At 35.7% G+C, this 13509-nt stretch overlaps 2 protein-coding genes across 2 annotated transcripts in view; one reads left to right on the top strand and one right to left on the bottom strand.

The window, feature by feature from the left end:
* The window catches only part of LOC107757387 (non-specific lipid-transfer protein-like), an 11088-nt gene extending 7959 nt beyond the window's left edge, over nucleotides 1-3129 (bottom strand). Inside the window, exons 1-2 of the mRNA XM_016574846.1 lie at nucleotides 3012-3129; nucleotides 2265-2364 (exon numbers count right to left, since the gene is read on the bottom strand). Of these exons, the coding sequence (XP_016430332.1) occupies nucleotides 2265-2364; nucleotides 3012-3034 (123 nt within the window). The 5' untranslated portion in view covers nucleotides 3035-3129. The remainder of the gene's footprint in view (nucleotides 1-2264; nucleotides 2365-3011) is intronic.
* Nucleotides 3130-7303: 4174 nt separating this feature from the next.
* LOC107757386 (NACHT, LRR and PYD domains-containing protein 12-like) overlaps nucleotides 7304-13509 on the top strand; it is an 11108-nt gene continuing 4902 nt past the window's right edge. Inside the window, exons 1-6 of the mRNA XM_016574845.1 lie at nucleotides 7304-7376; nucleotides 7912-7972; nucleotides 9610-9799; nucleotides 10051-11785; nucleotides 12742-12915; nucleotides 13182-13355. Coding sequence (XP_016430331.1) covers nucleotides 7309-7376; nucleotides 7912-7972; nucleotides 9610-9799; nucleotides 10051-11785; nucleotides 12742-12915; nucleotides 13182-13355 — 2402 coding nt within the window. The 5' untranslated portion in view covers nucleotides 7304-7308. The remainder of the gene's footprint in view (nucleotides 7377-7911; nucleotides 7973-9609; nucleotides 9800-10050; nucleotides 11786-12741; nucleotides 12916-13181; nucleotides 13356-13509) is intronic.

The raw sequence follows: 13509 nt of genomic DNA, 5'->3' as shown, positions 1-13509 counted from the left end.
CACTTTTTTTTATGGATGGGCGATTTTTATTTCACTTCTTTTGGACTGATGCATGCAACACCCGCTGAGTGGCATTAAACAGCTTGAAAGATCAAAGACTATTTTTAATATAACTCCGACTGGATTCGTCTGAAAGAAGAAAGTCATACACACCTAGGATGCCTCGGCGGTGAGTAATTTATGGGCTAATTTTCATTTTTGGGTGAACTAACCCTTTAATGGTTGGTTAATAGTGAGAATTGGACCTTAAAATAAAGTGTGACCGATTTAAATGTTCAATAACCACTAGGCCACATCTGAAAACTGGTTGAAGTCAATGAGAAAAGAAAAAAAGTAGCATGAGACTTGATTTTAACCTTGGAAAGAGATGATAAAATGCAACCAAATAGCTAAAGTGCATACAAACAGCATCCTATTTGTTGCACTTGCTTGCTTTAAATTCACACAAAGCAGAAGCGTAATAAACAGCTGCAAAACAGCACTGAAATGCAGGCTATTAACATGAAACGCCACGCTCAACCTTCCTGCCTTCGCGTTAAATTTCCCCGTAAAATTACACACTGCATTTCAGAGCGTAATGGAGCAAAACTGACTCTGGTTTTTCCCCAGAGTCTGTCTGGTTGTGTAACAGGCTGTTATTGGAGTCATTTTTTGGCAGAAGCTGAAATGTGGCTGATGGTGGGAGATTATCAGCGTCTCGGCCGTGTGGAGTTAAACTGGGCAAATCTCGAGAGGGTGCGAGTGTCACGGCTGAACAATAACAAACACACATCATCGAACATAACCACGACCGAACTCGAATTCACAGCTATAACCAGAGGCATGGATGAATAACTGAGGGTTAGTTCATGCAGACTTTACAACTGTTGTTCATTCACCGTCATGTCATCCCAAACCCTTCTGAAAGGATCCAACACAAAAGAAAACGTCTTGCAAATATATTAATGGAGCTGATGCTTTCCATTCAATGCAAGTGGATGGCTATTTTTATATTAAGGTCCAGAAAGGACCAACAAAAACATAAAAGTAGACAAAATGACTCATATTCTTCTGAAGTCATACACAAACATTGTATTTTTATTTTTTCTCCACATTCACCAAATATGATGGTATTATCATTTTGTTTCATTCTACAAACTGGTCATAAACCATAAGAATAATTGCAATTATTCTAATTTATTGACAGTATGATTTTTAAAGAAAAAAAAAATACAAATAATTTAATGACAAAATATTAAATATATTATTAATAATTATTATTTAAAAGTCAATTATTGAATTCATTTTAATGTCAAACAAAATGAAGCTGAAATGTCTTTAAAATATTACATAATAGTTTTCTCACATAGTATAAATTTGTTTTTATACAAGAAAATGCATAGCTGCTTTTACATTTTAGGAGAAACTCCTAATATATACTCATTTTATTGTGCTGATTATTTGCTTTTTATAGCTCAATAATATACCCACTTCCCACTATATGTTTTTGAAAATAGTCTCTTATATATGTTCACCAAGACTGCATTTATTTGCTCGAAAGTAGAGTAAGCACAGTAAAACTGTGATATATTTTTAACAATTTAATAGAACTTTTCTATTGCGAATATGTTGTGAAATGTAATTTATTCCTGTGATGCAAATCTGAATTTTCAGCATCATTACTCCAGTCTTCAGTGTCACACGATCCTTCAGAAATCATTCTAATATGCTGATTTGCTGTGCAAGAAACATTTCCTACTGTAATTATTGTTGAAAACAGTTTTATTTTTCAGACATTCAGCAAAAACATCCCCTTTTATGTTGTAATGAAGAATGCAAACCTTATGAGTTTGGTACAAAACGAGGTGATCTATTCTATGAATGACAAGGCTAAGACTCTGTCATGGCTCCATTTATAATAATAACCAGGTTATGAAAGAGCAGTTTGGGGAAGGGGATGGACACATATGTCACCAAACACCTTAAAAGACTATGTGGCACATGTGAAAAGGACCGTCCAGATAAGACAGAGCGATTTGGGTTCAATGAAAAGGCGATCCTCTCAGCACCTAATAACGTTGTAGTCTGAATAAAACCCGTTCACACCAGCCGGCAGGGAAACGCAGGCCTGAAGCCTGACAAGAAGATCACTGCTGACATGATTAAAGCTGGGTAATAACACAGATTCACATTGATTTTGCTGTAGCCTTGGGCAGAGATGTTGAGGTGCTTTAACACTGCAGCCCATGAATTCAGATAAATGAACCCAACAGGGCCTCTCGTACCTCATGCAGCTTTTTACTGATCTCCTGGAAGACGGCGTGAGCTTTGAAGCCCTCTAGACCCGAGGATGAGCTGGTCAACACCGCCTGGATGCGTGGAGAGCTGGGAAAGACAGAAATACACACACTCAGAAAACATGGTTGACAGATTAATTCACCCTATAGCTCTTCTATGTGATCCACGGAAGAAAGTAAGTAAGTTCAGGTTTGAAAGCAACAGTGTGAGTTCATACTTTTTGGGTGAACTCTCTCCCCCTTTAAGTAGATTTGCACAATGAGGAACACGCTGAAAAAATCGCAGAATCCAGTCACATTAATGGAACTTATGTATAATGCACAAAATTGGGCAAATTTTACATTTATATCTTTTATATGACATGTTGTTTATTTTGTTATATATAGATATAAGTATAAGTAGATATGCGTAAAGCATGGTAATACAAGCATAATTTTATTTGCACAATTACAGTGCATTTTGAATGCTGCATTTGTCTTATTCCTGAGAATTTAGCTCCAGTAAGTTCAATCCACTGTCATCATTCAAAACACTCTGAATATTTCATATTAGCGAATTAAAAACAGAAATCCTGTAATAAATGACACACAAGCATGTAAATGACCTCTATATGCTGCTGTCACACTCTCAGCTCTACAGAACCATTAACGCACTCTGTGTGATTATTATAAGCACATGATGACTGAAAACTCAGGTCTGGTCATCATCATCATCATCATCATCATCTTCCTCACCTTGACACGTGTGGGACTCGCATTGTTGCTGAATATGAACCGCAGACAGACAGCTGATCAGAAGGCCGCTGGCACTCGATCAGCAATACATTTGTATCTGAACGCTACTTCCGGGTTCTGAGGCAGACCTGAATAATCTCACACTGATCGAGAGGATACATAAGCGTGACTGTTAAATTCGCAAAGTAGCATATACTATGATTATTTATACATTTTATGTAACCTAAATCAATAAGAACAGTGTTAAAGAACAAATAAAGTATGTACTAAAGACAAAAAAATAAAAATTATGGCACTAACACTATTTTTTACGGTGACGCATTGCTGCCACACACATATTATTGTTTCCACTCAATTATGTCGTAATAACGAGATGTTATGTCGTTTTAACGACATCTTTTCTCGTTTTAACGACATCTTTTCTCGTTTTAACGACATCTTTTCTCGTAATAACGACATCTTTTCTCGTTTTAACCACATGTTTTCATGTTTTAAAACGAGAAAAGATGTCGTTTTAACGAGAAAACGTCTTGTTATTATGAGAAAAGATGTCGTTTTAACGAGAAAACATCTCGTTATTATGAGAAAAGATGTCGTTTTAACGAGAAAACATCTCGTTATTACGAGAAAAGATGTCGTTTTAACGAGAAAAGATGTCGTTAAAACGGGAAAATATGTCGTTTTAATGAGAAAAGATGTCGTTAAAACGAGAAAATATGTCGTTTTAACTAGAAAACATCTCGTTATTACGAGAAAAAAATTCGTTTTAACGAGAAAACATCTCGTTATTACGAGAAAAAATTTCGTTTTAACGAGAAAACATCTCGTTATTACGAGAAAAGATTTCGTTTTAACGAGAAAATATGTCGTTTTAACGAGAAAAGATGTCGTTAAAATGAGAAAAGATGTCGTTTTAACGAGAAAAGATGTCGTTAAAACGACATAACATCTCGTTATTACGACATAATTGAGTGGAAACAAAATATGTGTGTGGCAGCAATGCGTCACCGTACGTCACCGTAATTTTTAAATGTTGTCCAAAAAGGCTAGATTAAGTTTTGGGTTTACAGTTTTATCAGTCCTTGGGCTGCTAAGTGTGTCTGGACACAAAGGACAGAACATCAAACAATGAAAAATCCAGAATTTAAAAAGTCAAGTCTAAATTTAAATAGGCCTTTATAACACAACATGCAGCATCAGCAATGGCTGGCAATAAAATGGTGTACCTTGAATGTTAATCTACTTGCAGAGAAAGAAATAAGAGATAAACAGAGCAATAAATAAAACAAAATAAAAGGGGAAAGAACTGAAAAAGTTCAAATGTCAAAACAAAAAATCAACATTTACATTTTTATACATAACTATTATTCTAAATATAAGAATATAGGATGTTCACTTTTGGGTTTTGCATTTTCGTGAGTAGAATGTTCCCCTAATCTCCAAAATCACAGTGCAGCTCATGAATGGCAGCTGTGCTGCAGTAATATTTTTCAGGCAAGTTACTTGTACCACACTTGTACCACAGCAGCTACTGAAACTATCTGGATTTGTCATTTTCCGAACAATAGTTATCAGTGTACGTTGTATCTATGTACTCACTAATTCAAAAGAGATTCAGGCTCCAAACACGCCATCTTTACAAACAAATAAACTAACTAAATAACTAAATAAATGCATGTCTTGGACTAAAATATGTCAATCCTGTATAAGTCTTGTAGATGACTGTGGTCCTTTCCTCTTTTTGAGACGATTTTAACGATGCAGTGGTGGAGCGTCTTATATTATAACACTTTATAAATGTCTTTTATAAAGATTTTTATAAGATTATAACACTTTATAAATGTCTTATTCTCGTTATTATTTTCTAATAATATTTATAATATCTATTATAGGCCTAGTTCAATAATAATATTGGATAATTGATTAAATAGCAATCGTCAAGAATGCGAACATGACTTAATAACATAAAACTGTTTTCTAAAGTCGTTTTTGTAAAGCTACACTATGTCATGGCTATTTACGTAAATAGTTTTGTTCTTTATTTATGGTTTTGTTTGGATACCTAGGTAATAAAAAAGAATCTAAGCAAAATTGGATTTGTTGTGAAGCACCCCCAGGATGGTCCTCTGCTGCCATCTGCTGGACAGAGGTGGTTAACTATACACCTTCTATTCAAACGCAGAAATGATTTTACATTATGAGTTGCTACATGCACCTACTTCATTAATAGCCTCTCATTGTTAATTGTCACCATTCATGCTTATTTTATGGAAAAAAAGATGCAATGAAAGTATTTATTTTCTCTTTTTTTTTTAGCAAAAACTAATAAGTAGCCTTATGTTAATGCTAATCTGCTTACATTGCATTTGATTGCAAGAAATTAGGTGAAGCTATCATTCACTCACAGGGTTATTATAGTTAACTAAAACCATTTTTTTAAAAAACGTTCTAACTTACGTTATTTGAAATAATATCAACTTTAAAATAAGTGAGTAAATAAGTTTTAAATGCATTTTTTTTAAACAATAGTATATATATATGCAACGTTATTTAATAGGTAAGGCCATTAAATAGCAATCACAAACTAGTTTTTGTTAATACAGTAAATTTGGTTGCACTTTATTTTACAGTACATGCACTTACAGTGTACTTACCGTGTACCTAGAAAATACTGTAATATAAGGTAACTACATGGGGTACGTTTAGGTTTAGGGGTTGGTTCAGGATTAGTACCTGGTTATAGTTAATGTAATTACTATAATAAGTACATAGTATGTACATGAGTAACAGGACTGTAAAATAAAGTGCTACCGTAAATTTAGTAATTGCTATGAGCCACTACAGTCATTTAAAAATATACAAAATAACATAAAATGAAAATAAAGTGTCATTTTGGGGGTAACGGAAACAACAGTCACCATAAAGTAAAGTAAAGTAAATACCATAAACTGTAGCTCAACTGTAGCTTCTAGACTTTAAGACTAACTGAACTGCTTTATTAAATCTGTAAAATAAAAAAGGACCTTCTCGCTGAATTGCTTGTGATTACTGTATCTTTGAGCATTTTAAATTGTTTTTAATCTGAAAATTCTAAAAGTTCTGAATGCTTTGCTTTGCTTTTTTGATGTACCACGGCTTTTAGGCATGTTTTACTTTCTAAAAATACATTCTATGTTTTCTTCCACTGGAATAAATGTATAAAGGTCTTTTGTTTAAGAATAAATTCACTTGTTTTGAAACCTACTGTACATACATCTGATGCTGGTTAGATCAAATGTTGTGACCAGATCAGATTTCTTTGTTTCTTTGCTAACTGACTTAACTGGCCGTACAGGTTTTATAGCCTAGGTCTGAACTGATGAAACTGAACTGACTGTTCCTTTTGTGTTTTAGTGTGATTGAGAGACAGTCTCCTTGAACCCAGCTGTGTGTCCATGAAGAATAATGCATGTAATGCAATGGAAAGTCCACCTTGCTTTAGTTCAGAAGACTTCTGTGCTGATGTCAGGTATTTATAGTCTTTGCACATTCAAAACATGTATTGCATGCATATTTACTGAATGAAACCCATTACTTGTTTCTTACTCTCTTTGCGGTGCTGATTTCAAAAATGGTTTCTGTTTTTCTCTGGAATGTGACACTTTCTCACATTCATTTCATAGCATTTTTGCTTTCGACAACCATTTGTAAGGTGAAAAGTTTTCTGTTCTCCCTTAAACTGCCAAAAGACATGTCTTCCCTGTCATCCCTGTCTTCTTCTGAGCCAGATTTTGACGATCTGTGCAATTCTCAGTCCATTGTCACATGTATGAATGATTCTCAAGACATTATTTTACACCTAATCTTCCACTTTCCACTTCTTTTTCCACTCTTTTGCAGATTGTAGGTTAAATAATACATTATTTTTGAATACTTTCAGGTGCACAGTTAATACATATACATTTATATAGTTTGACAAATCTTATCTTATGTTAAGTCTGTACATGATGGAAAGAACTCTGGATCATCAAATTAAGTAATAGTAGGCCTTTTTTTTCCTATTTTTTGTTGTTGTTATTTTTTCAATGTGCAGGGCTATGTAATCTGTTGTAAGGAATAAAGCAATTTAGTGGACACTGTATTCCGAAGCAACATGGAATGAGGAATATAATGATTCATCCTATATGCTAATGCCCCTACTACAAATTTATCATACAATGTCACACCCAAGAAACCTCTTCAGTGCCATTTGGATCACAAATTTCTGCTGTTTTTTAGTCTGACTGAGGAAGAATCTCCTGGACCCAGCTGTGTGTCCATGAAGACTGATGCATCAATGGATTGTCCATTTAAATTCAGTTCAGGAGACCCTTCTGCTGATGTGAGGTGAGGGCAGCCTCAAGTTTAGGATACCTAATTCTTACTAAATGCTATGCAATCATTACAAATATTTACATGACTGTTAAAGTGATTTATAGCCTGAATCTGATTTTGTACTTGTTTTATAAGTTTAAGGGTAAGATAATGAGAGCGCCAAATACATCTCAGATTGTTACTGTGTTATAGGCTGACTGAGGGCGATCCTCCTGAACCCAGCTGTGTGTCCATGAAGACTGATGCATCAATGGACTGTCCATTTAAATTTAGTTCAGGAGACCCTTCTGCTGATGTGAGGTGAAAACAGTCTTGTGGTTATAGAGATAAATCGGTTAATAATTATGTGTTCTTTAAACTGGACAAGCAGTGAAAACAGTGATTTGGAGGTATGGTGTACCTGTACACTAACTATGTGTTATACTTTATGTATTTGTATGTTTACAATAAACTTGTTTACTGTACATGTACAGTATGTTAAATATTGTACGTATTTAATGTCTGGATAGATCTTTACCATAAATCTTAATGTTCTGACTAACCACAGTAACAAACAGGATGGGTCGGTGTCTTCCATTGGAAAGAAGCAGCTGGGCTCCATTTTTAAGGTAAGGGTGTTTTTGCATGTGTAAATTAAACTAAATGGAAAGTCTGGAAAGATGACTTGACTGGATGACATAAGTGACTTTATAATCACAAACATTCATCTACCTATCGGAATGAGGAAATATAATGTTTTTTAAAGGGGTCATATGATGTTGCTAAAAAGAACATTATGTTGTGTATTTGGTGTAATGCAATGTTTTTGTGTGGTTTAAGGTTCAAAAAACACATTATTTTAAAATGTACTTACAGGCTGTGAGTCAGAAGCGGCAGACTGTCCTTGCAAAGTTGGAATTGCCCCACTTTATAGAAACAGTCTTTGTGCACAGAGCATTGTATAAATAAACAGTCCTCGTCCTCCGTATAATGCGCTGCACACATCTGAATATTTGGGTTGAACTGTTCTGGAACAGTGTTATAAATACAACTTAACCACTGATTTCTAGTTGTGTCCTCTTTTGGAAGGCCAAACAAAGTAGTTTCGCTTTCACAACGAAACACACAGTGTCTTCACGACATGGCGGCGGCAACAATACTACAGCGAGAATCAAAGTTACTCCTTCTTTCTTTGCGTGAACATTTGGGCAGCGTTATGCAAATCTTCCCACACAGTGACGTAGACGTCCACAAAGATGATAGAAAAATATGATTAAGGAAATCATTTGGGTGGCATTATGCTAATATTTCCACATAGTGAGGTAGATATGTGGGGCGTGTTAGAACGAGCCGTTTTAGGGGGGCGTGGCAGAGTCTTAACTTTGATAAAGAATATCTCTTTGGTTTTGAGACTTTAGTCTTTGCAACTTCAGGGATCTTATCTATGCACAATCAGCTTGTAACACTCCAAAGAGAAAGGAAAACTTGAAATCGCATCATATGACCCCTTTAATTACTTTATTTGCCTATATTAATATTTTCTAAGAAAAAATATTTAAAAACATTAAATTGTGGTAGGTGAGTAAAACCTATCAAAAAAGATGATTAAGGAAATCTAATTAATTACATTATTTGCCTATATTAATATTTTCTAAGGAAACAATATTTAAAAACATTAAAATGTGGTAGGTGATTGTACCTATTTGGGCTTGGCTAACGTGTTGTTGTTTGCGGTGGCTGCGTTTTGTAAGTTCTGCTCGTCTTGAATTGTGTAAGGCAATGTTCTTCGGAATTAATAAACTTGTGGTCATTAGACCGTTACCCCTTTTCATATCTTGTCTTTTTCTTTTTCTGGCTAATTTGGAACTTTTTTACACCTCGTTACAACTGCACCAACTGTATTACAGTGGCTGGGTTCATATCTCTCAGACAGGCAACAGTTCATTAGCATTGATAAATCCAAATCTTATTCTGTCACTTTTTCTCGTGGAGTGCCTCAAGGATCCGTCCTTGGTCCACTTCTATTCTTAATCTACAACATAAAACATATTATTATTATTATTATTATTATTATTGTGAATAATTGTAAGATGAAATAACTTGTGAAATAAATTCTTACTTTTTTTTCGCTCAGGCTACAAATACAAACATCAAATAACTTAACGTGATTCATTCTGGTGCTGACTCTGCTTGTAACACTGGTACATTAATTCAGCCTTCCTATTAGTAGATGGAGATTAATTGTTTGAATATTCTCTGGTTTCAGAAGCTTGAGGACACAGTCATTTCTCTATTGAAGAAAGAGCTGATGAGGTTCAAGGCATTACTGAGCTCAGATTACCCAGTGTCCTCTGAGATAGAAGAAGAACATCAAGTCAGAGAGGGGTTTCTGAAGATCACACTTCACGCCCTGAGAAAGATGAACCAGACAGAACTCGCTAAAACACTACAGACCAGTAAGAGCTCATGTGACTATTATATCTCCTTCATTTCAGAGGAAAGACAGTGTTTGTATTAAGTTTTTGTAAAGTTGTTCACACTCTGTTTTATTTGTAATATTATGTATTTCCATGTGAAAGAGGATATGCAACAAGCAACAAATGTAGGTCAGGACTTTATACATTGAGAATTGATTGGAATAAGATTTTGCATCCCTTAATTTAGGAACAGAAACAGAAACTGTTATTTCTCTTCATCTGTTTATCAGAGATGGCCCCTTTGTATGTGAAAAAGCACAAATCCAGACTAAAGGATACCTTTCAACGAATAAATGAAGGAATATCAAAGCAAGGAAACTCGCTTCTGAATGAGATCTACACAGAGCTCTACATCACAGAGGGAGGGAGTGGAGAGGTCAACAATGAACATGAAGTGAGACAGATTGAGAGAACATCCAGAAGACCAGAGATGCCAATCAAGTGCAATGACATCTTCAAAACCTTACCAGCACAAGACAAACCCATCAGAACCGTGCTGACTAAAGGAGTGGCTGGAATTGGAAAAACCGTCTCTGTGCAGAAGTTTATCTTGGACTGGGCTGAAGGGAAAGAGAATCAGGATATTCACTTCATGTTTCCACTTCCGTTCAGAGAGCTGAATTTGATAAAGGACAAAAATATGAGTCTGATGGGGCTTCTGTATCAGTTTTTTACAGGTACAGAAGAGCTGAGATCAAAAGACATTCATGACTATAAAGTCCTATTCATCTTTGATGGTCTCGATGAGTGTCGACTTCCTCTAAATTTCCGGAACAATCAGAGGTTGTGTGATGTAACAGAAGCAGCCTCAGTGGACGTGCTGCTGACCAACCTCATCATGGGGAATCTGCTTCCTTCTGCTCTCCTCTGGATCACCACTCGACCAGCCGCAGCCAGTCAGATTCCTCCTGAGTGTGTCGACCAGATCACAGAGGTACGAGGCTTCAATGACCCTCAGAAGGACGAGTATTTCAGGAAGAAGATACACAATGAGAGTCTGGCCAATAAAATCATCACACACATCAAATCATCAAGGAGCCTCCACATCATGTGCCACATCCCAGTGTTCTGCTGGATTACAGCCACTGTTCTAGAGGCAATGTTACGTGAATCGGAAAGCGGAAAGATCCCCAATACTCTCACTCAAATGTTCACACGCTTCCTGATCGTTCAGACCAAACTGAAGACCCAGAAGTATGAAGGAAAATGCGATGTGGATCTTCAGCAGACCAAAAAAAATCTTCTGTTACTGGGCAAACTGGCTTTTGAACAGCTGGAAAAAGGGAACCTGATCTTCTATGAGGAAGACCTGAGAGAGTGTGGCATTGATGTCAGAGAAGCGTCGGTGTACTCAGGAGTTTGCACACAGATCTTCAGAGAGGAGTTTGGGCTGCACTTGGGGAAAGTCTTCAGCTTTATGCATCTGAGCATTCAGGAGTTTCTTGCTGCTGTATATGTGTTTGTGTCCTTTGTCAACAAAAACCTCTTCACTTCCAAGTCAAAAATGCAGGAATTTCTAAAGAGTGAAGTGGACAGGGCCTTACAGAGTGCAAATGGACACCTGGACCTTTTCCTCCGTTTCCTTCTGGGTCTATCACTGGAGTCTAATCAAACAGTCTTTCGAAGCCTACTGAAACAGCGAGGAAACAGCTTTCACAGTGGACAGGGCATTGTTAAGTACATTAACATGAAGATTAGGGAAAATCCCTCTTCAGAGAAATCAATCAACCTGTTCTACTGTCTAAATGAATTGAATGATCATTCTCTGGAGCAGGAAGTACAAATATTCCTGAAGAGAGGTAGAAGTGGTATTTCCAACCTCTCTCCTGCTCAGTGGTCAGCTCTGGTGTTTATGTTGCTAAACTCAGAAAAGGAACTGAATGAGTTTAAACTGAGTGAATATTATCCATCTGAAGAATGTTTACTGAGGCTGCTGCCAGTGGTAACAGCATCCAGGATAGCCGAGTAAGTCATTTATATAAATTCTAATTACGCTTTTCATTAGTGAAATACTAGATGTCTATTGTTTTGCAGTAAGAAAATATCATGACAGCAGCCATAATACTGTAAAGTCTTATTACAATTCACACAAACAAGATGAAAGTTAATTAATTAACCAACAGCAGCTTTTTCCTAACTACTTTTGACTGAATAACTTTTGTAGTTTTAAAAAGAATTAATATAAGTGAATGAATTAATTCAGTTTCACTAGTATTCCTTACTTGAATACTACTGTTAGATAGACCTACCTGAAAAAAAACCCATTTCAATTGTATATTTGTTATATTGCATTTATTTTTCCTGTTATTTGTAATTTGCTGATTTGTTTTTATTTTATTACTGACTGTTTACTTGTCTTCATTAATCGTTTGAGAACTTTATACTTATATCAGTTAACCTAGTAGGCTATTAGCTTTTGCTGTGATATTTGGAATTGAGGATTGTGGAGTTTTTACTGGTAAAAAAAAAAAAAAGAACTTATTTTGTGATATATCATTAACTGAAAATTAAATTACTCATATTGTGATTTATGATTTTGGTCAAATCGCCACCACTAGCTTGTAACCTAATATAGATTTAGATCAAGCATTTCTTGAACTGGGGTCTGGCTAAAATGAGTATCAATAGAAAATTTGTGAATTGTGAAAAAAAAATAAATAAACATAATTGACGCTATATAACTAAATGTATGATAGGCTTACAAGTTCCTGCTAAAATCAGCGTTATAGTTTATCTGTGTGCATACCCATTAATTTCCTGTCAATAAAACACTTTAATTTGCGGATATCATTTCTTGAAGTTCAACCTGTCATCTGGAGACATTAAAGTAAGATGTGTGTGTGTGTGTGTGTGTGTGTGCGCAGACTGGAATACTGCTTGCATTCCTTCTCTAAATGATTTCTTTGTTAATTTCACTGCAGGTTATCTAATTGCTGTATTCGAGATGAAGGTTGTGCTGCTCTGGCTACAGCTCTGAGATCAAACCCCTCACACCTGAGAGAACTCAATCTGAACACAAACACACTGAGAGATTCTGGAGCAAAGTTGCTTTCTGCTCTACTTGAGGATCCACAGTGTAAACTGGAGAAACTACAGTGAGTGATATTTCTGCAGTGAAAAGGCATTTGTAGATATTTTGTAGATAAGTGGATTGATATGTTTCTGTTCTATCACAATTATGTATGAAATTATAAATTTTTACTAGTATGCGTATGGAAAATCAGTTACAGAACCTACAGAAAGAGAAAATGTAGAATGTCAATATAAAATCATTTTGTCGAGTGAACATAAAGAGAGGAATTTTAATGCAGTGCTCTTTTAAAATCATGATTAATGTAAGGATTGTTTCTCCTCTCTACAGGCTGTCTCACTGCAGTATTGGAGAGGAAGGTTGTGCTCTTCTGGTTTTAGCTCTGAAATCAAACCCCTTACACCTGGAAGAACTCAATCTGAGCTTTAACAAACCAGGAGATTCAGGAGTGACACTGCTGTCTGCTGTACTGATGGATCCACAGTGTAAACTGGAGAGACTACAGTGAGTGTTAATAGTCTCTCATATTATAGTTAATGTTAAATAAAACATTCTCCATAGTCTAATGTGGTGGCTCAATAAATTGCATGTAGGTGTGGCTGTGTGTGTGTGTGTGTGTGTGTGTGTGTGTGTGTGAGAGAGAGAGAGAGAGAGAGAG

This window comes from Sinocyclocheilus rhinocerous, unplaced genomic scaffold, assembly GCF_001515625.1.
Source record: "Sinocyclocheilus rhinocerous isolate Xijiao unplaced genomic scaffold, SAMN03320098_v1.1 scaffold3248, whole genome shotgun sequence".
NCBI lineage: Eukaryota > Metazoa > Chordata > Actinopteri > Cypriniformes > Cyprinidae > Sinocyclocheilus > Sinocyclocheilus rhinocerous.
The sequence above is the reverse complement of the archived record's forward strand: the minus strand, read 5'-3'. Positions and strand labels throughout refer to the sequence as shown.